General features: G+C 37.6%; 1 protein-coding gene and 1 long non-coding RNA gene across 2 annotated transcripts; one reads left to right on the forward strand and one right to left on the reverse strand.

Annotated features, from left to right (window-relative positions):
• The first annotated feature begins 691 nt into the window (after nt 1-691).
• Nucleotides 692-6,500, forward strand: LOC128531910 (terminal nucleotidyltransferase 5C). Its single transcript, XM_053506096.1, has 3 exons — nt 692-864; nt 3,232-3,836; nt 5,856-6,500. Exons 2-3 carry the CDS (start codon nt 3,243-3,245, stop codon nt 6,447-6,449), a joined length of 1,188 nt encoding a protein of 395 aa, XP_053362071.1. The 5' UTR covers nt 692-864; nt 3,232-3,242; the 3' UTR covers nt 6,450-6,500.
• Nucleotides 6,501-15,486: 8,986 nt separating this feature from the next.
• LOC128532339 (uncharacterized) lies at nt 15,487-18,080 on the reverse strand. The gene is made up of 3 exons (XR_008361283.1): nt 18,012-18,080; nt 16,186-16,222; nt 15,487-16,070 (listed from the first exon to the last, which is right to left on the reverse strand). It is a non-coding gene; the product is annotated as an uncharacterized LOC128532339 (long non-coding RNA).
• Between the last annotated feature and the right edge of the window lie 7,591 nt (nt 18,081-25,671).

Consider the following 25,671-nt stretch of genomic DNA (forward strand, 5'->3'; position numbering starts at 1 on the left):
ATGGTGTTTAAAAGACAACAGAACTGACATTAATGAAACCTCTGTCAGACAAAAAAAAAAACCCAAAACAATAAACGTCATTACCTACAGCATACTTTCTAAACGCTGCTTGGGTTTATATGACTAACTGATTCATCAGTTCGTAAAGAAATACTTAACGTTAATTTAATATACATATTAAAAATGGAGAATATCATCTCGATTTATAACTCGTATAATGGAAGTTTAACATTGCAGAACATGCACATAGATTATGCATAGGTTATCTACTGCATGGCACAATACAATGCATCACTAAATACTTGTTTTTCTTTCTAGTTTTTAATGGCATGCGTTTCCCAACTTTTCGAGTTCACATGACTTCGGAAATACTGCGGTAGCTTCTGAATAATATCCTGGAGAAAATCTCTCCAAGTCGGGGAGAAAATCGCTCCAGTCGTTGTTGCGTGACAAACCCAGGGCGAACATATATAGACAGAGGTGCGCATCCTTTCGGCAACCTGTTAACTCTCGCCCATCGCTCTTTTGATATGCGGCACCGCTGCGCGACTGCACTACGTGGACCACCTTAAGAGCATGACGCCAGGTTGTCATGGCAACTGCTTTTCCGCTTTCGGGCGCGGAGGGAGAAAAAGCGCGAGATATTTAAGAGTTTCGGTTCAGGAGCGGTACAGGCTGGACAGCGACCACGCAGCAGCAGCAGCATCTTTCTTTAGTCTGTCTCTTCTCAGCGGAGATACATCCGAGCACAGGCCGACGGCACACGACCCTACTGCTTCTCTCCCAAACTGCTGGATCTTACACGCCCTGGAATTCAACTTACACGCGGAAGTTGAAGGTTCCATTATCCATACTGTAACTCAGGTGAGTTGAGGAATCCCCATGCTCGCAGTGGGAATTATTATTATTATTATTATTATTATTAGATAAGTTTATGAGTGTGACGCAAGATATACGTTCACTCACCGAAGTTTAAAAAATATGTTGGGCCAAGTAAAGTAGTCATATATCCTAGCCTACCCATAAACATTACCCCAAATGGGGGTAGGGGTGGGATAACGTTAAATTAACTATAAGCAATTCGTTTTTCAGATTTTCTTTGCATTCGCAATAGTGCACCACCTATAGGAGACCACAGCAGACAATAAAAGAGCGTGAATAAAAATATTTATGTTTTTATAACATTTATAACTTCCACCCAGCCAACACGACATTAAAAATGAAAACTCATGTGCCATTTTTAAACACAGCGGTGATTCATACTATCCCTGATGTTTTGCAGAAGTGGAGAAAGTTTTGATTGTTAATGCAGTCGCATCAACAGAGAAATGTACAGTGTCCGCAAAGAGATAGACTATAAGCCAAGCCAATGGCAAGATAAATGGTTAAAAAACGTCCAACTTTGTGTCACACAAACGAACACAAAAAGCCAAAGAAGTGTGTCAGTAAATGTTCAATAAAGAGCTTTTTTCAAAATGAGTAGAAACTGAAGTCGAACACGAAAGCGCAGCTGGGTGCAGTTTTTTTTTTCTTTCGTTTTTTTCCCCTCAGCTATGACTCACCCCGGCTTGTTTGCGGGAGGAGAGGGGCGGGGAGGCGAGGGGATTTGAAGGAAAACAAACGCTACCATTAGCTATTATTATGTGTTTCGTATAACAGTAAGACTGAATATGTTTAGAGCATATCAGAGGAATGCGTAAGATGGAAAGAGCTGGTGGTGTCATGCGTAAAGTTGGTGATCAGACTGTGGGACCCATAGAGCTCCATCACGACTGTGGGACCTGCTTGCGTCACGACCCCTCCCCCACATCATCCCCATAGTACATCTCTCTTCTTCATGTCTCGTGGTCACCCATTGACTTCATTATTGCGCGATGGAGCAGATTGTCTAGTGAAATAATTTCAAGGCAGCTGGAAAACAAGACGCCCCCACTGTATGCACAAGGCAGCGTGGGCAAGCAGGCGCAATAAACAATAAATAAAATACAGCTTATACAGATTGTGTGATTTAATGAATTCTGTAAGTATTATTAAGTAACAGCAAACAGATTATTTTCCCTAAAGAAATGAAAATATGAGGATTTTTTCATGGTTATATGTTTAATTACATATATTGACCTTTTGATGCAAATGTATTGGAGACTATGCTTTTAGAAGTAGGAATCTTTTTTTATCAAGTTTGGAAGATTTGTAATAGGAAGAATACCTACCTACACTATATAAGACAGTTAAAGATTGTTTTAAAGTGACAATTAAAGACCCATTAAAGAAGGTTTGACTTTTAAAATAAGATCTGATTGTTTTATACATTCATTATAATAATTATATGAATTTTATCATTCATATCTGTCTTAAGGGGTTTTCACAAATCCACACACACTTGGGTGCACATGCATAAATGCATATGTTTTTCTTATGCTTATTCATTCAGTTTTTTTTAAATTAATGGCACTAAGATGATTAATACATGGCAGTGAGTCACTCAGATTAACCCTGTTAGCTCTGGTATAGAGAAAATCAATACCCACTGTCTGGCTTAGACTGAATGAGCCAATGTTGAAGTTTATTTTTCTATTACTCCAACATGTAGTAACTTTCATTCATAATTTAGTTTTCCTTTTAACACAGTAAAGATTCTCCACCCAACAGGCTAAAAAAAAGTTTTACCATCCTTCACCTTAGAGAATGAGTCATCTTTTTAAGATTGCCTGCGACAAATAGGGATATATGATCTTACACACAGAGAAGGCAAAAGTAGGTTAAAAAAGGGGGGAAAACCCATACATTTAAGATTGAACAATCAGTTTGTTTAAAACTATTCCCAATAACACTTTTGTCTATTAAAAACTGAAAATCTGAATTCCTAACATGTTTGAAACACTCTTAATATTACTGTTAAAATCAGGTACCATTAACTTTTTTGATGTTTTGAGTCCACAATCACCTAATGACAATATTGATAGCTAATTGATGTGATTCTTAAAATATATAGCACTTCTAATAACATAGAAATACCTTTAAAAAGAGAAAAAAAATTTCTATGAATGTTCTGATGTAGCCCATTTCACTTTATGAGAAATCAGTAGCATGTGGTTTTATGTGCACATTCAATTTCTGCATTTAGGAGATTCTTAGCAATAATTTACCTCTGCATTGTAATAATCAAAATTTTTCTCTATTGTTTTTTTTAATGGTTCTATATAATTTTATTTCTATTTTTTCCCCTCCCAGTCCTGCAGAATATGATGGAACTGAAGGATGATAGGCGGTTCCATAATCTAACTCAGGAGCAAGTGGAGACTCTAGATCAGGTTCTCACTGAGGTCATTCCCATTCATGGCAGGGGCAACTTTCCCACCTTGAAGATTAAGCCCAAGGACATAATTCATGTTGTCAGAGACAGACTGGTATCTAAGCATATCAAGGTGAGGGATGTCCGTCTCAATGGATCCACAGCAAGTCATGTCCTAGTCAAGGAGAATGGGACTAGTTATAAGGACTTAGACATTATATTTGGTGTGGAGCTTCCTAAACAGGAAGACTTTCAGATAATTAAAGAGGTTGTTCTGGGGTGCCTCTTGGACTTTTTGCCACAAGGTGTTAACAAGGACAAGATCACAGCTCTCACTATGAAGGAGGCTTATGTACAGAAAATGGTTAAAGTCTTTACTGAGTGTGACCGATGGAGCCTCATCTCACTCTCCAACAACAGTGGCAAAAATGTGGAACTCAAGTTTGTTAGCTCTCTGCGGCGCCAGTTTGAATTTAGTGTAGATTCCTTCCAAATAATCTTAGATACTATGTTGGAGTCCTACCTTGAGGCTGAGAGAAGGGAAGCGCTAAAACTCCAGGGAAAAGGACATGAGGCTTCCATAATTCAGAACACTGACGCACAGTCAGGTATATTACATGAGCATATCAACTCTGCTGGAACAGAAAGCTTCAATGAAACAGATATTAACACATCAGATAATACTAATGACAGAAACACTTTGCATGATGGGTGCCACAATGATGGCATTGTGATGGAAGAACAATACAAATCTTCCATGGAGGAAATAACTGCTGAAACTGTTCATAAGGAAAAAATCAAGGAGCTAAGCGAAGCTATAATAATGAATGAAGCTATGGAAGATGTATCAGAACTGTCTGAAATAAGCTCAATGGATATGAATAAAACCAATGAACCTAATCAAAATCAGTTTATGCAAAAAAATGAAATGCCAGATATACATTATGCCAGAGATACAAGCAGAAACATTAATTCAAAGCTAGAAAGTGAACAGGTGGCCATTGAGGAAAATAAAAAGATACAGCATGACATACAACCGTCAGATTCTCAAGCATGTGTCTATACAAAGAAAGAAAGTGGAAATACATTAGCTGCATTTTCTGACAGTATTAAAGTTACATCTACAAAGGAGCATAAAAACACAGTAGGTGAGCCAATGCAAACTACAGAAGAAAGCGTAGAAACCATCGTTCTCAGTGGACAATCTACATTCCAGTTCCCTCCTCTCACCCTTCCTACACTAAAAACTACAGTGGACTCGAATAATGACTACTCTTTACCACCACCTGCCAAAAAAACTAGTCGAAGTTCACAAATGGTGGTTCTTAAGCATTCCTCACCAAAACCCCCCAGGAAAATGTCTAGGAAGGTCACATGTGTGCCGCACTTAGAAAGCAAATTAGTCTTAAAAGACTCAGCAGTTAAATCTTCTCTGCTTGTCAGTCATCCACTTAATGTAAATGACTCAAAAGATTCAACACATATGCAAGTAGACTTGACAGAGCATACCCCTAACTGCTTGGAGTCGATATCCAGTTCTTCACAAGACAAAGACTCAGTACTTAGAATATTAGATATGTCCAAAACACCCATTGGTGTTTCAGATCAGGAGAATGGTACACACTCAGAGAAGATGATTTCTATACCTTCATCACCAGAAAAAAAGGTTCAAACACATATAGAGACTTCAGAGCCAGATACATGTGAAACTACTAATCATTGTCTCATTAGCCCTAAACCCTTTATTGCACAAAATGACCAAAACATGACAATTCAATTTTTTCCTGAATTTCTCACAAAAACGTGCTCCCAGCCAGTGAGACCAATTATTCAGATCAATTGTAAGACTATAGTAGAAGTAGAAGATAAATTGTCTGTCTGCACAAACTCTTCAGAGGAAATTGAGGTTACTACCCAGAATGCTGAGTCTGCTCAAGAATCTTCAGAACCTCAAGAAACTGTTACACATAAAGTAGATAGTTCATCCAAATTAAGAACACCTTCATCTACAAATCTTCCTAATGAATCAAAGGAGGTAGAAACCTCTGACTTGGCATTTGAGGGTCCTTTTGCTTCATTACCAGTTTCTGAACCCTCCATATCATGTCTACTGCCTCAGGAAGCTAATCTACCTGGGACACAGCCTCTAGAGCCTTCAATTTTAACAACACATTTTCTGGAACCACCTATATTGATAACCCAACAAGATCAAGATTTTGCTGTGTTAGAAAAAGACTTTTCCAAATCACCTAAAATATCACCATGTCTTCTAGAACCTCCAATGTTAATGTCTAAAAATGAATTGTATTCTGTTTGGCCATCAAATGTTTTAGAATCTTCCACATGTTCTTCAGAGGGATTAAATTCTTCTGCTGCATCAAATCAAACTCCAGAACCACCAGAGGTATTATCACAGATTGTGGAACATTCACCAGAACCACCACAGCCTGTATGTCCTTCCATATCACAGTCTGGGGTTCTAGAATCTTATGTCCAATTAGAGTTAGTGACCCCTAAAGAGACTACAAAGGATTCAAATGTACCTGACTCCTCATCCATTAAGTCTTCCCCAAGAGAGATTCCTTCTGTCACAGTAGTGGCAGAAAGCATGTATGGAGATTTTGAGCAAGCCATGGACCACCTACGTTACAGACTAATAGCAACACGCAATCCAGAGGAGATCCGGGGAGGTGGCCTGCTTAAGTACAGCAACCTACTGGTTAGAGATTTTAAACCTGCAAGTGAGACAGAAATTAAAACTCTAGAGCGTTATATGTGTTCACGCTTCTTTATTGACTTTCCAGACGTGAATGAGCAACAAAGGAAAATTGAGTCTTATCTAAGAAACCACTTCATTGGAGAAGAGAAAAGCAAGTATGATTACTTAATGACACTAAGACGGGTGGTCAATGAGAGTACTGTGTGCCTGATGGGCCACGAGCGACGACAAACACTCAATATGATTACCATTCTGGCTCTCAAAGTCCTGGGAGAGCAGAACATCATACCTAACACCAACAATGTGACCTGCTACTACCAACCAGCTCCATATATGGCTGACCACAACTTCAGTAACTACTTCATTGCCAATGGGCAGTCCCCAATTATATATCACCCATATCCACTACATATACACATGCAAACTGGGCTGGTTTAGCAGTGGGTATAAATGTATTCATGGGAAGCGATACCTGGTAGAATTATAACCTCCTGCAACCTAAAATGGCCACCACAAATAAAATAGTTAGCATGAGGGAAAGCCCCAGAACTTAATTGAACAAAATCCTATTTTGCGTGCAATTTATATATGTATGTATAAAAAGTTTTTTGACTGTAAATCAGGGAGTGACAGTGGTTTGGGCTACCATTGGGATTATAGTGTAGTTCTATGGAGACATATCTGATCCTGGTTTGAAAAATCATATGTTGCTGGGATCAATACAGTTGATGATCAGAGGAAACTAAATACACAAAAATAGTATTAGGGGTGATAAAGAAAACCCTTAAGATGCCAATAACAAATGTGTCTTATACATTGACAAGTTGGTTTTAAAAACAGTGAAGGTGACTAGTTTCCTTCTGTTGTGTGTAAAGCCTATAAAATATAAACTTAAAGTTTTTGTTAAGCCACTCAAGGGACTTTAAGAAATATTTTAGAATTTAACAGTTGTCAGATTTAAACACACATAAAAACAGTTAAAAACTTAATTTAGCTGCACTAAAGTGGAAATTTTGAAGTCACATTGTTTGTTATAGTTATTCATGTACAATGATTATTTAAAATTTTCAAATTTTGGTAAAAAGTCTTAAGAAGATTTATGTAAAAATCTCTTGTCCAATTTACAAAAGCATTTAAATTACATACAAAACTATAGGGTTTTACTGCCGTTAGGCTTTAATTGCAAATCTTCCAGTGAGTTTGCAGAGATTCTATACAGTATTATGATGTGTTTATAAGTGGGTTGTGAAGGGTGCATTCAATTTATTCCTATTGTATGGTTTTAGAAACAACTCAAAGTAGTCTATGACTCATGGCTCAGTTCCACGCTGATTCCTACCAGCTGCATGATTGATTGCAGATGTAAACCAGTGTGAAATTTAGTGTGAAAGTTAAATGTCTGTATTTCTTCAGCCTTTTATTGTCTTTGGCTGTGTTGTCATTAGTTTGTGTATCCAGAATATGAATTATTTTTTGGATTGATGTCAAAAACTGTGTAAAAGACAGTGAAATGTTGTCACTGAACATGTTACTGCCAGATTTAACCTTATGAGAACTTAAGTTGTACTTGAATCTAATGACCTAGTGATGAGAGAAAAAATGTTTCAATAATGCATGTATGTATCTTTTGAGCATCTGTGATGCCAAAAGTCAATATTATGGACTAAAGAATACACCGTTTGGATTTTATTTATTATACGATGCATATTCAGCCTCAAATGTGAAGGTTTCAAGCAGCTGATGACATGGAGGAACGCTGGGTTTCTCGTTTAGATGCATGTGTGAAAATATCTACTTATCAGGAATTTTTTTACAAGTTAGTAACAAAAACATATCTATTTTTCCAAGAAAAAGTATAACAGCATACAGAGTACAAAGAGTTTGTGCCAACTGCATAAACACATAAAATACAAGTAACAGCTATATATAGATTATATGCAAAGTATAAGGTATTGATGTAGATCTTTTAAAGGATTGATATAAACTTATGTCACTGTTCACAACCTGTGGGTTTCCCTTTTTTGTGAGGTCCTAGACTTACATTTGTGAAGTATTATACCTTATTGTATGTTAACTTGAAGTCCCTTATGCTGTCTTGCCTGGTGTTTTTGTCCATTTTCTAAATCTGGCCTTGGTGCCAAAATCTTTAGTAACACTGTGCTTAGATATAGGTTTAAATAAATTATAACTGTTTACCCAACAAGACTTGTAATCATAAAAAAACATGGAACCCTAAAGAGCAGTTTATGTGACCAAAGATGGGTTTTGTATGAAAACTTAAGTGCCTAAAAGAAGGTCATGTGTATGTGACCTAAGAAAAAAAAAGAAACAAATACAAATGAGAGAAAGAAAAGGGACTGCTTATTGAAGAAAAGATAGGATAATGGTTTTTTTGGGATGCAAACTGAAGCTGCATCCCTTCATTATTTCAGGTGTATTTTCTTCTTGCCCTTCTCTAGTGCTGATTGTGTTGATGTAAGTTCTGTAGTACTTTATTATGGTTGGTTAATGTACCTTTAATAAATATATGTAAAAATATATCTGTATCCATTTTACCTGTATCTGTTTTTTAAGTGTCCTGAAATACTTGCATTGGTGTGACTATTACAGCCTCTTTATGATTTAAATGAAAGGTGTCCTAATGTATAAACACCATGTTTTAATAATTGTACACAGGACAGTGGTTTAAGTTTTTTTCATGTACCACATGTTGAAGAATTACATATGAATCTTATTTTTTCGCATTTGCATTAAGTTCAATAAACGAGAAAACACAATCTAAATACAGGTACAGTACATTGTTTTGGATAGATTTCAATTTTTGACTGCTCACAAAAGCCCATAGTATTACACATTTGTAAGTATTGCAGCCTGCCAAGCACGTCTGCACTGTCTTATGTGATTATTGAAGTTCTCCAGTAGAGGGAGCACTTAAAAAAGAAAGTGACATTAGTAGGTAATAATCAACAACTGGCAAACTTTCCATGCCAAAAACCTGATAAAAAAAAAAGACTGGCCTAAATGTAAGTGTTCAATATTAAACTATACTGCTAGTTTTTGTTCTTTTAATAGTTTTTTTTTTTTTTTTTGGTTATCTAAAGTGTGTGTGTGTGTGTGTGCGTGTGTGTGCGCGTGTGCGTGCATCCGTGTGTGTTTATACACAAGTTTTTTCTACATTCAAGACAATCATGGATCTTTTTCAAACCTATGAAATAACACATGTGTATAGTTCTTGCTTAATTAGTATTGTCAAGTGCAGTGGCAAAACCCATCAAGCATCACAATGAAACTGCCTCTCACACCTGATGCAAGAGAAAAGTTCATTTAGTGTTACCAGCCTCAAAAATCTTAAATTAACAGAACATCAGAATAGAGCAGTTATGGAGACTTTACAAACACATCTAAGAAAATCAACTGTTCAAAGGATGCACACACACACACATATATATATATGGCTGCATGCAGTGGCTAGATAGTATGGGGTGTGGCAACCCACCGACAGCGGGGCTCAAAGGCAGATCTTCAGTTCCCCAAACCAACTAACAGTCTTAGCTTCCTGAGATTCATCACTCCCCTACATCTAAAGTATGAACGGAGACGTGTGGAATTATGTAATAAACAAAAAATAGTCTTAAACAACTTAGATTTTTGAGAACTCAGACAATCTATATTTTAGATTGTCCAAAGTTGCTTTTAGCTTTGATGACAGCTTGGCTCACTCATGGCAATCTTGTTGGAAAACTATTCCATGTGACTACATCATGAGTCTGACTGAGAGAATGCTTAAAGTGTGCAAAGCTGTTATCAAAGCAAAAGCTGGCTACTTTAAAGAATTGAAAATCTAAAACATGGGTTATTTTAAACATTTTTGTTGACTACATAATTTCCATATTTCTTCTGTCATAAGTTCAATGTCTTCAGTATTAATATAATAACATTTGACTGGTGATTGATTGATTGATTGATTGATTGATAGATAGATAGATAGATAGATAGATAGATAGATAGATAGATAGATAGATAGATAGATAGATAGATAGATAGATAGATAGAATTATTTCACATATTTGTATTTACCAGTTAATAACCTTATATTACAATAAACAAGAACAGTTGAGTATAAGTTGTAAGCTGTTTTGCTGTTTTAAGTTTTGAAACAGCAAGGTTTGAACTTAAAACTTATATTGTTGTGCCATGACAAAAAAAAAAAACAATATTTGAAAAAGAGAGAAGCTATTCTAAATACATCATGGCACAGTACAGGGCTGTCACATGTCTGTCCACTGTGTCCATTTAATACTGACAGCACAGAGACAGATAGCTGGCAGATAAATGGCTAAGATGGGCCATACATCATTGTTGGCTAAGAATAGCAGAAATGATAGGTTTCATGAATATTTTATAGTATCACCAAAGCAATAGAGTCATCAGAGGAGCTGTTACACTGCTAGTCTCTATTCTTAAATTTGTGTGTGTGTGTGTGTGTGTGTGTGTGTGTGTGTGGGAGGGGGGAGAGAGATGTTCAGCCTTGATGCGATGTGTCATGCCGGATCAGTGCGGCTGGGGCTGTGTGGAAGTTCACAAAGCCAGCTGCACATCACTAAGCATCTCTGACGCACTTCACATAGGTGCATAATTGAGGTTTTGCACCTCTAATCCTAATTATCCTCTTCAGGATTCAGCAACGTGAGTGTGAGATGTTTCAATGAATGTCTATCACTGTGTGTGTATGTGAGAGAGAGAGAGAGAGAGAGAGAGAGTGAGAGAGAGAAACACGTGTATGTGTAATCATTGTGACTGTGTACATTGATGTTTACTGTATGTAGCACACTGACTCATTTTAAAGGGTGTATAAACATATAACGATGTGTGTACCAATGGGGATATATTATTTTCCGACAAAGTAAGGGCTAAAAGACAGCAAGAAATGGTCATAACAATATTAAACAGTAGGGTGCTCATCAACACAGCCGGAATAACAAAGCCTATGATTAAGCTATGTTAGCAGCACCAATTTACAGCAAAGACATCTAATGAGATATAATCATCTTTCTGGTCTAGGCATAGCTTATGCCATCAGTGTGTTTGAAAAATGTCATTTATAGTGTATGGTTATTGTGTTAATGCAAACATTGTTGGTCCACTCGAGGGAGAGCAATTTTCTTGAATACAGTCCTGCTAGCCACTTGTGATTATTATTTTCCTCAGATGTTGATCTACTGATTCCTGAGATACAGCAAAGTCTCTGCTAATCTAAACTGTGACTGATCACATCACTTCTCGTGACACGCACGTTATCTGATATCAGTGTTGTGATAAGCCTTCTGTTTTAGAGGCTGTAGGCGGAGGCAGGAGCGCTACATTTTTGTAGTCAATGGACAGTCAGCAAATTTTGACGTGTGCACTGAGGGATAGCTGGAAATAGACAAGAGAGAGAGAGAGAGAGAGAGAGAGAGAAAATGACAGAGAGAAAGAACCTTTGTCCAACTGTGGTAGGATGGTAATGAGCATGATGATCATGCTAATGTCACCATGACCGCCTACTGCTAGAGCTTCCCACACACTGTGACTAATACCCCCACCCTCCACGGACACACGTATGTATGCATGCACACTTAAGAACACACATACACACAGTCTCTTGCGCAAACTCAAAGGTTCTTCCTGGCATTAACACATTTGGAAGCTGAATTGGGGCTTGATGTCGGCGCACAAGGAAAGGGACCTATGAAAGATCACACCTACAATTACATAAGAAATATGTCCAGAGCATAGAACATTTTCCAGCCATGTTCAAATTTTGGACAGTTATAGTAATAATAGCTGTTGGAAAAAAGTGGCATGTTTAAGAAAATCAGATTAAATTTATACTGGGAGCTATGATACAGCTTGACTTTTTGGTGTGGTCTAAGCGTAGGGAAAAAGTAGTAGAGTAAGCCTTTAATTATCATTCAAATTTAGGCAACAGTAGGATTAACCAAATAATTGAGATTCTTTTTCTTTTTCTCCACTCTCTCTCTCTCTCTCATACACACACACATCAGATCATCTGTGATCAGCTTATCTACCAGTTACCTTCAGTCCCCATGTGTAGCAGATGTGTAAAAGGAGTGTGTTTATATTTCAACAAAAATGAAAAAAAAAAAAACATCCATTCAGCTGAACCATTTCCAAAATGGTGGAAATTTTAATTATTATTATTATTATTATTATTATTTTATAAATAACACTTACACAGAAAAAAGAAATATACAATTTTTTTTGGACAAATTACTTTAACCAGTCGGTGATGTCACTTATTCCTATTAGAACCAATCTCTTTTTTTGGCTTTGCATATGCAAAGTGTATGGAGAGCCTGGTAAAGAGAAGTTGCTTTACCGATTTAATTTGGTTTGATTTTATACATAAACTAAACTAATTTTGCTGCTGTTTTTCCTGCCATTTCCACCTCATTTTAAACCCAACGCAGAGTATTATGATATACCAGAGTGTCGGCTCAGCCCAGCCACACATGCACAAAACAAATGACCTATAATCCTATTTGACTGTTATATCAGTAAGCACTGAAGTCACCAGAGATATGAAGAATTGTTTGAGCTGATATGTGGATGGTGTTTGTGTTTAGGTCAGGAGGCAAACTAGATATATGAGCAGTGGGCAGTAGGGACATATCCCTCAGCCATATCTAAGATTTATGTTAAGGATGCCATGAACAGGAAAAGCTGAGAATGCACCAGGCTGGATGAATTTGTTTACCGATGCAAATGCTCTGTATTGTATTTTATTGACTTTGACTAAATGATGTTAAAAACTTATCATTCCTTTGTGAATTATTTGCATTCTCTCAGAAGGAATAAGCAGGACCTCTGTTTTTGTTTTAATCATGAGCTCATGGCAGCCATGCTGGAGAGGGGGGCATGATTTATTTAAGGATGTGATGCCTCTATGTGTGCTCGTTAGTCTTCATCTGATATAATATGTTGCATACCTGGAAGTGAATACACTTTATGTTTTTCATATATCTCTGTATGTTCACTTGTCTATAGATGCATATGCATGTAGTGGGACACATGTAGATGGAGGAAAGGGCAGAGGTAGAATTACGTTAAAATAATCTTATGAAAAATTTGAATCCTAGCAATTATGCATCTGGCAGCCTATGTTAGTGTCACAGAAACCTGACATACTAAATAAATGGATAATAGGAAAAAATAAAAGATTAATAGGAAGAAAAAGCATGAAAAATGTGAAAAAGAGGGATTAGGAATGGGGGTTGCTGGTGGGTTTTTAGTTGCCAGACTTATATTCTGATCACAGCATGGAAGTCTAATGGAGGTTCAGTGATGAACATCTGAAAAGGGGCTTTATGCAACCTAAACACATACACACACACACACACACACACACACACACCTTGCATACATTTTTTGGTGATGAATATCTGTGGGTGTTTCTGACCAAATGGGTTTCTTTCAGGTTCTTCTGTTCCATATGCAATGTATTGGTAAAGATAAATTGCCCCTAGGTGTAAATAACTACAGTGTGTGAATGTGTGCGCAGGGGCATCACGTCTAGGGTGGCTCCACCACAATTTTGATCACATTACAAGAGAACAAATAATGTAATGATCAGGCATTTTCATCTACCCACAATACTCCATAGGTGTTTGGAGTGTTCTGATAATAATAATAAAAAAAACACTGAAATATCTCTTTTACACAAGTATTCAGACCCATCACATAGTATTTGGTTAAATAATTTTTGGCAGGTTTATGTATCCTTGAGAATTAAGCTACAAGCTTGGCACACCTTTTTTTTGTGGAAGTTTCTTCCATTCTCCTTGGCAGAATTGTTCAAGCTCTGACTGGGCCACTCCAGGACTTTTACAGAATTGATCTGAAGGCACTCCTGTGTTTTCTTGGCATTATGCTCGTTGAAATGTAAACCATTTCCCCAGCCTGAGATCCTGAGCATGGTTTTCACTCTTTTTCACAGATTTCTTTCAATATTTTTCTGCATCCATACTTTCCTGTTTTCTCATTAGTGAAGTGTAATGCAGTATAGTATTTTTTCCCCACATTGCACAATGAATTATGTCATCAGACCAGAGGATTTTGTTTCTCATGGTCTGCAAGATTCCTTCAGGTGCACATTGGAAAACTCCCAACCGACTGTCATGTGCTTTTTTTTTTTGTGAAAAATGGCTTCTGACTGTCCACTCTACCATAGAGGACTAATGGGTGGAGTGCTTCAGATATGGCAGTTGTAATTAATATGTAATGGTGCAGGTGTTTGGTGCAGGTGTTTGTTTACATTGAGCAAGTAGCTTATTTTAAAGATTCACAATTTGTTTTAAAGTAAATTATTCAATCTGGCACATAACATTGCTTGTACTCCCAATTTTCCACATGCCATACCACTGCACATTTGTATTAAGGCATTTTTCTCCAGAGCGCCAAAAAAGGCATTGAAGTTTCTCTCATCATATAGATCAGATCCTTACACTGGTTACTAGGTTACTCACTATAAGTACAGTACTATCAGTCAAACAATGTTGGGAAGTTTTTTTTTCTTTTGAGGAGTTAAACCTGTATTGTGTATACCAGTTGTCAAGGATATAGATTGAGGGTTGATGATTTGGGCTTGTTTTTGGAGCCACAGTGCCTGGAAAACTTGCAGTCATTGAAACAACAACAACAAAAAAAAATCAACATTGGAATGGCTGAAAAAGGAAAAAATTTGAGGTTTACTGGTGGTGAAGGTATTGGAATTGAAATCCAATAGGGGTTCCCTGAGCAGGTTTTAATCCTGCTCACAGCAAATGTTTAAAATTCTGCAGCCAAGTATTTCCCTTATTGGGGGCAGTTGTTTAGTGTGTTAAGACTCTGAGATACTGATCGAAATGTCTATGGTTCGAGCCCCAGCTCTGCTATCGGGCCTTTGAGCAAGGCCCAAACTGCTCCAGCAGTGTAGTATAATGGCTGACCATGCGCTCTGACCCCGAAGCTGGGATATGTAAATAATAAAGAATTTCACTCTGCAGTATAAATAAAGGCTGAACTTTACTGAAGCAGGGTGTGTGTTTATTTTTGTCATGACTCTACTTACCAAAACTTATTTTTATTGGTCAAATTATTAAATTCACCTATGATAAAGCTGTCCCTTCTGATGCTTCATGTACAATTTGTAAGTCTCACTCCTTCCCATCCAGCAAATGAACATGATGATGGAGAATGTAGGTTAATTTAGAGGTGCAAACCACACATTCATCTTTGATACTTCAGAGAAGAAATGTGCACCATGGTGCTGTGTACCGGAATATTCAACACCGAATAAAGATGTGTATGAACAAACCCTCTGTCTATGGATGAATTTTGTCAGTGAGAGCCAACACTGAAATTATTGGGGACTGGGCAAAGGCTCATAAGTTCCAGCAGACAACCAGTAAGGGCTGTTGCATTAGACACAACAGAATAGAACACATTTCTAGACAGTGACGTAAAGAGTAGGCAACAATTTGGCATGACTAACTATGGGATACATTGGCCCCAGGTGCACTGTAATCTGTGACTTCTTCCCAGTGACTTTCCTGATGATTCATTTACCAGCTGCTACAGTTTTTGTTTCCCCAATGCCCTTACCAAAAATATGTTTGTTTAATTGTGCTATTAGCCGACTTTTTGTAATACATGTTTTGTTACATATATTATCTATTGTCTTTATTTTCACAAATATTCATTTGGTTTATATTAATTATACAATTTTTATATATTTGTCACACTTTGCCATACAAATCATCCAACAAATTTTTATATTACACAAAGATAACCAGAGTTAACCCTAAACCTAATAACTGGTTGTACCAGATTTGGCAGCAACAGCTGCAATTATGTGGTGTGAAAACTGGCAATGAGTCATTCACATTGCTGTGCAGGACATCCCCAGTGCCAGTCCCGAGCCTGCAAAAGGGTTGGTCACAGCAGAAATCATATCTGGCATAAAACCTGCCAATAACTTGTGCCAAAAACTTGTGAATTGATTGAGCCGATGTGGTGACGCTGCAAAAGGAAAAATGCCTAAGAAATCACACAAACGCACAAGATAGATGTATCTAGCCACAGACCACTGTATGTGTTAATATAACTATTAATGTCATATTAAAAAGATTAGTACCATCTGTCTTTGCTGCCACTTTATTTGCAACCAAGCTCTGTAAAAAAAAATAATGAAATAAAGACATAATCTGTATTGTATTATATAAGAGACTTTATGCAACTCTTTTAAGATCCTTTCTGAGACAAAAATTCAATTGCTCTGAACAATTAAACAAGTGAAAAGAACATCAAAAACATAAAACCTCCGTGTGATCTGCATGCAGCTTGTCACTGCACTGGGAGAAGTTAGGTTTTTAAATTTGAAAAAAATAAAAAACAATACAGGCATTCATATAGCAAAGCTTAGTGCCTCATTATGGTGGGAAATATCTTATATAGTGAAAATTATTTTATTTTATGTATCCTCCTAAATTTCACCAAGGCACCCATAATCAAAATTAATTAATCAATCAGTCAGTCACTCAGTCATTCAGTTAATATGGTTAGTTAATTAATTAATGTGCATGAGTAGATTTTTTTTCTTGTCAATGACCTATACTGAAATGAGTCATCTAATATTTTAGTAGCATTATATCCATCTCTTTTTATGTTGGTTGCTGTCATGTGTTGCTGACAATAAACTGAATTCATAATTAATAAATTAATTAAATGTGGGTAAAGTGTATAAGGTGGCATGAATTTCACCTTCCCATGACTCACATGCAAAGTGTAGACCCTGATGCCAGTAAATGCATGTGTTTTAGTGCTCACTTCTCATTGTGGTCTCTCATGTATCTGTTTCTCTGCATGTGCATGTCACCTCTACATGAAAACTGTGAAAATTTCTGTCTGCATGCAGCTCACATGCTATGCTCTTTAAAACTTCGTTGCACTATATAACTTTATAAGTACTGTTTAAATGATATGTTTTATTGGTTCAATTGTATTGTAGATAATGTAGGTTGATGCAGAGTTCCATTTGCTGTCTCCTTTCCTTATAGTGATCATTTATGGAGAAATACTGTACTGTATGTCCGGTTTCCGGTCATTGCATCTCATCCACAGGCAATTGCTTTAACTCTATGTGGGAAGCCTGTAGCTTGCCATAAAATTTCATTTAAATTCTGCAATAAAATATTTCTTTATTTAATATACTAATTATTCTATATTACTTATTACTAAAATCAATACTTCAGCAAGCTAAGTAGATCATTTAACACAGGGCTGTTGTTTGGGAGAAAATTTAAAAAATAGGACTGAATGGGTATAGTATTAGACCAGATGTCAGTATTAAAACGTCAGTATTCTGTATTTTTTAATAGTAAGCAAGCTGTCAGACATGCTGGATAATTTAATTCTTTCACTTTTTCACTCAAATGGAAAAGCTAAATGGTTGTACATTATACAGAAATAAATATTATGAACAAGTTGCCCATGATTATGCAAGTAGTGAATAGGTCATGACTTGACAAGACCGTTCACCCGAAAATTTTGTTCAGTACTGGAAATAATGCCACACATGGTCATCCAAGGGACAGCAAGCACCACAATCTCTATTTGTGTGTGGCACCCAAGGGTTAGTGCCAGTGTTTAGGAGGGATGAGAATGTCTCAAGTGGTATAACATGGACAGTGTCAGACCTTCACAAAACGCAGAACCTTGACAAGGTTTGTCCATTGACAGTTTCCATGGAGATGCAATGTCAAGTAAAAGGGAAAAATGGCCACGGATAATACACAACCACACACATAGTGTTAAAATAAATAGAGTGAATTCAAGAGATAGGGAGACAAAGACATAGCAAAAGTCAGAGACATAAAAGCAAAGAACAGGGAAAGAATAAAAAATTGAGTGAGCCAGAGATGAGAAGCTTGGTAAGGCAGGGTAATTATTAGACCTTTTCACCTTTACCAGGATCTCCTGGGAATCGCTCACTCATCCTTGTGTGACTGCAGCACTGACATCAGAGAGCTGAAAGGCACAATTGAAATTTTCATCCTTTTATTAAGGGTCCCATCCCTGATAATGCTGCATACACGCACAAAGATGTTTTGCTGTTTTGTCCAATAGCGAGTACTGTATACACAGTTGCAGAATTGTTCCTGCACAGAACACAATCACACAAGCACTTATATGCAACTAACCCAACAGAATAAATCATACACAAATGAAACTATGCTCACCCACATATGCAAACAAGCACTGGTAGCTCCACATGCTCACAAGCCTGTTGGTGTAGCATGCCAAACTGCGTTGGATGAATGAATTTCATTGTTTGCCAGCGTGGTGCAACATGAGCTTATGGTGGACATGCCATGCTAATGCATTTATTTCTAACAAGTTCTTATCACAAAATATGTTGTTTCTGGTTAATTATTCAGGCCCAGCCTATATGAATTGTCTAATAATGTAATTGGCACTACTAGGGCTTATCATCAATGGGTGATTATCTGTTTGGAATTTTATGTGCTGCCCAAGGTACATTTCTGTGGATGAGTCAGCTAAATTAGCTGTATGTGTGAATGTATATGGGTACAGTGATCTGTAATGAACTGGTTTCCTACCCAGGGTGAATTATTCAACATTCGGCCCAGTGTTCGTGAGATAAGGTCTGGATCCATGGTGATACTGACCAGAGTAAAGCAGTTATGGAAGATGAATAAAATATATTCTATAATGCTTATGGTGGCTGGGGCCTGGAGCCTATCCCAGAAGACTCTGAGGTGCCAATTTATCGCAGCACACACACTCACCTCGGACAGTTGGGAATGCCAATTAACCTAATCTGCATGTGTTAGGACTGTGGGAGGAAACTGGGGTAGCTGGAGGAAACCCACCCACCACTGACAACATGCAAACTCCACACACATAGACTGAGGTGGGATTAGAACTCTTAATCTTCAGGCCACAATGCTAACCACCTAACAACTGTACCATTAATAATTATTGAATAGAGAGATATTTAATATAAATAATGATAGTAAAAGCGGGTAACCCTGGGTGCAAATCAGGTTATTTGATCTTTTTTTTGTGAGGCAAAGCTAAATAACATGTATGTAAATAACTCTGCTTGACAGGATGTTCATGAAGAGAGCCTATACTGAAATCCTATTTGAGCCAGCACAGTTGAAATGCCTATTAAATAGTCATTGTTACAAGGAGGTTATGCTGGGTGAACAGAAAAGGTTTATCAATTTGCTCTAAATTTAGCTGAGTTTATGATTATAATCCCAGATCCGGTACTGCATATGAAACAGAACTATGCCAACCTATTTTTGTCTTAAAACATCACCGCATTAGTTGGATGGCATTTTACAATGATGCCCACAGTTCTGAGTCATTACTTGATGCTGACATCCTCAGGTATTCTTCATCTGTTTATAATATTCTATTTTTATATTATTTATTTTTTTATGAGAGTCCATTTTCTCTTTGAGGACCTTTAAATTCTCTTCCTCCTCACCTCTGATCTGGTGCTTGTGGGGGCTACAGATTAAAGTTAATTGCTGATGTCTACTTGCCCCTCTCTCTAGAACCAGGGAAAAGCTGGGAAATCATGTCCATGAAGGCACTTTGTGAATAGAATAACAATTTGTCTATTAATTCCAGATTAATGCATTCATTATAAGAAACTCAAATCATTTTCCAGAGCTGACGTTTTTAACAAAAATGCAGTATTTTCCTTTTAGGCCCTTCTTACATTTAGATTTTTCATTCACCTTTTAAAAGTTTTCTCTACATGTATATACCCTTATTAGTGAGCATTGTGTGAATTATTAGCATACTAGTTAGAGCATTTAATTTAGATGGACAAAATCTTACATACCCCACATGATAAAAATTTATGAAAAATTACAGCATGTGAGATTTAGATATACAGTGGAACCTTGGATTACGTTGTTGATTATACTGTACCAGTGGAGACACACACTAAGACCCAGCGGGGAAACGATTACCCACAATTCTGTAGCATGAGAGAGAAAAACCATTGGCTCAGTTGTGATCACGTGAGGCTCTGCGTCAAAACAAGTAGCGCATAAGTGATGCATGATACTCAGTTCTCATAAACCAAGACTTGTTTTCAAGTCAAAATTTATTAAAAATCTTCTTGCGGAACACTCGCAAACTGCGTTACTTGCAATCCGAGGTTCCACTGTAATAGAAATATTTTATTGGGGAGAAACAGTTTACAGGGATCATACTGATTTTTTTGTAAGATGGGACAGGACGGCATTAATAATTTCATAGCCTTAAACAATAAATACCTACGTACAGAGACTTATGCTTGACTTTTGATGTGAATTTTTAGTAGCTTGTCTTAAAAGGTTTTGACATACCATAACTGTGTTCAAGACAGCCAGTGTGTTTCCCAAGCAGTGTGAGATGCCCACAAAAGAACTTATATCATTAGCAAGGGCATCAGGATTCAGCCCATTTAGACCATTTTAAACTTAAAATAGTCTTGAAAAACACCCCAAATAAATTAATTTATTGAAAATGGAGACTAATATTTCAATAATTTTGTACAAGGACTTAATGCACTTGAATGTCCCACCCATACATGTATGTGGGCCTTTATTATGAGCGGACATTGGCATTTGTCTCAAAAGCATTTGCGCTGAACTAACACTATATATACAGCCAAAACATAGTATTGGTGCTAAAAATCTCACCTAGGTGTAAAAGTTCATTTTCAGATAGGACCATAAAACATAATTTATCACAATATTAAAGCTTCCTATTTCCAGATCTATGGTTTGTTTTTTTGTGCATACATACCTGTATATGCCTACACATTTGCTAAATACAATTTCTTTCAGTGATCTTAATTATCATTAAGATGAAACCAATTTATATTTCATATGAAATAAAAACTGAAAATGTGTATTATTCTAAAATGCAAAATTGCTTATTAAGCTTTTACCAAAAAACAATTTAAGCAACAATTTTTACAGGTCATGTGCTTCTAGAAGCTTACATCAATTTTCATATAAAAAATATAAATAATTTGCATTTTAAATTATTATTGTTTGAAGTGGATCACAGTATAACGCTTAAAATTGAAGCACATATAAAATCATCTATCCAAAGCGGCAAGTTATAGCAACTTGAAAATTTTAGGAAAGCAAGATTGGTTAACTCCATGTTGCATAAACTTCAGAAGTAGCCACTTTGACACACAGATTTTCTGTGATGAATGTATAACAAAAAAAATTGTTTTGGTTGATATATGTAGTAAAATAAGACAATATTAACAAGCTTTGCCTCCCATAAAGCCATAGAGAACAGCACATCAAATCGGTTTCTGATCACTTTGTGCTATATTATACAGTACATACCCTAATAAAGGGGATTGAATTTACGTCTGTTAATAGAACAGTTGCTTAATTATACTGTTAGGCTTCCATTTTGCATGTACTCTTTTAAAGCATTTTTTGTGAACAAAAAACATAACATATAGGACATATAAACCCACACTTTCATGTTCTTGTTAGAAATTGCTTAGCAATCCCTTTTGTTACAGTAAGCTTGTAAAATGCATTTTGGAGCATTTGGGTCATGTAACATTTTATGAACATCACATGGCATAAATGCTCAAAAGGTAATTTAATACAAAAACAAACATACAGAATACAATATAATTTTTTTTATTACAATAATTGTATTTAATTATTCTGTATTGCTATTTGCACCTTTAAACCTTTAACTACTGTATAACTTGTGATAAAGTTATTTATTTCTGAAAAAAGAGCAAGTCCAAACCAGAAGTCAACTTCCTATAAAGATCATTTTAAAATCTTGAAAAAAAGGACACAAAACTAACAAATAAACATTCCAGAAACAGAATTGGCCGAAAGACTGAGCAGAGAACCACTAGAGCCACTACCTTGCTGAATTGAGTACATAGTGCCAAAAAGCCTTTGTAATACATGTACAGCAAAAGTTTTAATTGGATCTAGTTTAGATTCAATATAGTCACATTTTAACTGGTACTGGCAATGCCTTTCCTGCCTTTGCAAGCTTCATCTGTGAGTTTTCCCAAACCTTTTCCACAGCTGAAAGCATACAATTATTTATCTCCTCATATAGTGTAACAAAACTATTTCCATTTATAAAAAGTAAGAGGCCCAAACCAGTTACACTATGACAATGCCTGTGTGCACAAATCAAAGAACAGACTGTCTCTTATGTTTGGATGAAAAAAATGTAAAAGACTTGGACAGAACCTTTTATCCTATTCAGAATGCTGACTGCATACCAGGCCTTCTTGCTAAACATTGGTTCCTGACCCCATTAATTAAGGCTCTTATACACAAGGCAAATATTAAGGCAAATCCAAAATATGGTAGTTTCAAAATCCCTATAGCACCAAAATCTAGCAAAAAAACATTTCCTTAAAATGAGAACTTATTATAAAAGCAAAGGGGCTTATAAATCTAAAATAGAACGTTCAAACAAGCACATATTGGTGCGATTAGCTATATGGATGAAATGCTTCGGAAATCACATTTCTCTCATAAAAAAAACCTAATAACTAAAAAAAGGTTTGTTTTCTTTTGTAATTTAATTCAAAGAGTGAAACTCATTCTACATTCATAAACTCAAAATATTAGAATATTTCATTTCAAGTAGATTTTCTCATGTGTTATTCACGTTATGATTACCTAAGAAATTTAGGCAGAAAATTCCATACAGAAAAACAGACAGACATTATATGGGCTTCAACCTGAAATAATGTCCCATTACACAAAAGCCAATCAGCTTATTTTTAGCTTTAACTTTTTACCCATTTCTACAAACTGTTTACCCATCAACAATGGTACTTACTCAACTTCTATAAATAATAAATTACTATTCCTAGTTATTTTTCAGTGAAAGTAATATATTACTATTACTTCTTACTTTTCTATAAAAGTATTATAATACTACTAGTATTTACCATCTAAAGTATTACAGAAAGAGCAGTTATTGAAGGCTACCAAAACATTCAACCAGATCATGACCATAGCTATGGAGTCACCACTGAAGGAGAGCAAATCATTTTCAAGAAAAGGATTTAAAGGTATTTTTATCATTGATTTCGATAAAAGACAGGCATATTCCTTCAAGGTCTAGTCTGTCCAGTTTCTCCTGATGCACATGACGTATGGCCACATTATTTAGCTTTATTTGACTCATTGATCATCTAAGCTATGTCTTAACACTCCTCAGGGCACTAAAACGTCTCTCGGGCAGCAGAGATTAGCATTAAAAGCCTTACTAGCACTTCCGCCTGAATGAAGACACCTCTCACCTCCGATTCTAATGTGTACGGTGCCTTGGGTGAACTCCCTTTCAGCACCCCACCAAAGGAGAAAAAGAAAGGACCCCTTCATACCACTGTTACTATTATTTCATGGACTTTTGGAACAGCAAAAATTATTATAAAATATAAAGATGGCGCCGGTAAGGCCGGTTGCCGTGACGACTGCTCCAACCTCCTTTTTCTTGTTTTTGTTTTTTAAAGTAATTTCCAGTAACTTTAAACCTGCAAAGTCATCACTATTGAGTACATTTAGTAAGATAGAGACACCCTTGTTTCTATTGGTATACAATGTACTCACAATTCAACGTTTTTAACTCCGGATCTGAGCTGGCCGAGTGAGATCCTGAGGGAGAACCATGGATGCGACGCAGTGGCCCTGTGGGAAACGAGACAGCATCAGGAACAGGCTGAGAGCCCGTGCACACCACACACCTCTGCCTAGCATCCTGCCCACCAACGTCCAGTCACTGGAGAACAAGCTCGATGACCTCAGGGCCAGGGTAAAGTTCCAGAGACACATTAGGGACTGCAATCTCCTCTGCTTCACCAAGACATGGCTGAACCCAGCGGTGCCGGACCACGCCAACCAGCCAGCCGAGTTCTTCTTGGTTCACTGCATGGACAGGACGCGGGACTCAGGGAAGTCAAGGTGAGGCGGCGTGTGTTTAATGGTGAACAGCAGCTGGTGCAACAGCGCGAGCGTGGTTCCCCTTACACGCTCCTGCACACCAAACCTGGAACTACTGTCCATGTGTCGTCCTTTTTACCTACCTCGGGAATTTACATCGGTCATAATCAGCGCCGTTTACATTCCACCAAAAGGGAACACGGACACTGCCTTATGCAAGCTGCATTAGGCACTCACAGCACCAGGACTTTAATAGTGCCAACCTCAAACACGCAGCGTCAAACTGTTATCAGCACATCACCTCCCACACCACGAGGACACTGGACCACTGCTACACTACAGTCAACGATGGCTACAAGGCACAATCTTATCCACCGTTTGGTAAATCCAACCACGCCACCATCTTCCTCATGCCAAAATACAAAAAGGCTAAAACAGGAAGTTCCGGTACAGAGGGAGGTCGCGCGCTGGACGGACCAATCGGTGGCCGCGTTACAGGATGCACTTGACACAGACTGGGACATGTTCCGAAACAGCTCCGATGACATCAGCGTGTTTACGGAAGCGGATGTAGGATGGGATATATCGAGAAACTAGCAGATGATACTGTGGAGTTAAACACTATCAGAACGTTTCCTAACCAGAAGCTGTGGGTGGATAAAACAATCCGCGTCGGGGGACATGGAACCGTACAAGGTTGCATTGTATAACGTGCGGAAGGCGGTGATAAAGGCGAAGCAGCGCTACGGGAGGAAACCAGAGTCACAGCTCCAACAGAGTGACTCTGGGAGCCTGTGGCAGGGACTAATAACAGACAATTATGGAATATAAAACACCAACATCCGGTATGACGAACGCGGATGTGACACTGGCAGACGCGCTGAACACATTCTATGCTCACTTCGAGGCTGCAACTAAAGACGCTAGCGATGTAATGCTAGCGGCGCTAACGGCTACAGATAGGAAGACACTGCCAGCACCGGAAGCGTGCTCATCACCAAGCATAACGTGAGAAGAGCCTTCAAGAGAGTGAACACCAGGAAAGCAGCAGGACCAGACGGCATCTCGGGTCGTATTCTCAGAGCCTGCGCAGACCAGCTGTTCACTGAGATATTCAACATCTCTTTATCTCAGTCGGTGATCCCTACATGCTTCAAAGAGTCCATCATTGTTCCTGTCCTGAAGAAACCTCATCCCGCTTCCCTCAACGATTATCGCCCTGTAGCCCTCACCTCAGTAGTGATGAAGTGCTTTGAGTGCCTGGTCAGAGACTTCATTTCTTCACTACCTGACACACTGGACCCTCTACAGTTTCCATACCGCCCGAACCGTTCCACAGACGATGCAATCTCATTTCCTCCACACATCACTCACCTGGACTTTTTAACATTCAAGGCAATGTTAAAAAGTCCAGGTGAGTGATGTGTGGAGACCACAGGCAGTAAGGATGCGCGGACATGTCTCAGACTCCCTCACTCTTAGCACAGGAGCCCCCCAGGTTTGTGTTCCGAGCCCCCTGCCATACTCATTGTACACCTATGACTGCATAGCCACTATGAACTCCACCATCATTAAGTTTGCTGACGACACCGTCGTGGTGGGCCTAATCTCTGACAACAATGAGACAGCCT

The sequence above is a fragment of the Clarias gariepinus genome, chromosome 10 (genome assembly GCF_024256425.1).
Source record: "Clarias gariepinus isolate MV-2021 ecotype Netherlands chromosome 10, CGAR_prim_01v2, whole genome shotgun sequence".
Taxonomy (NCBI): Eukaryota; Metazoa; Chordata; class Actinopteri; order Siluriformes; family Clariidae; genus Clarias; species Clarias gariepinus.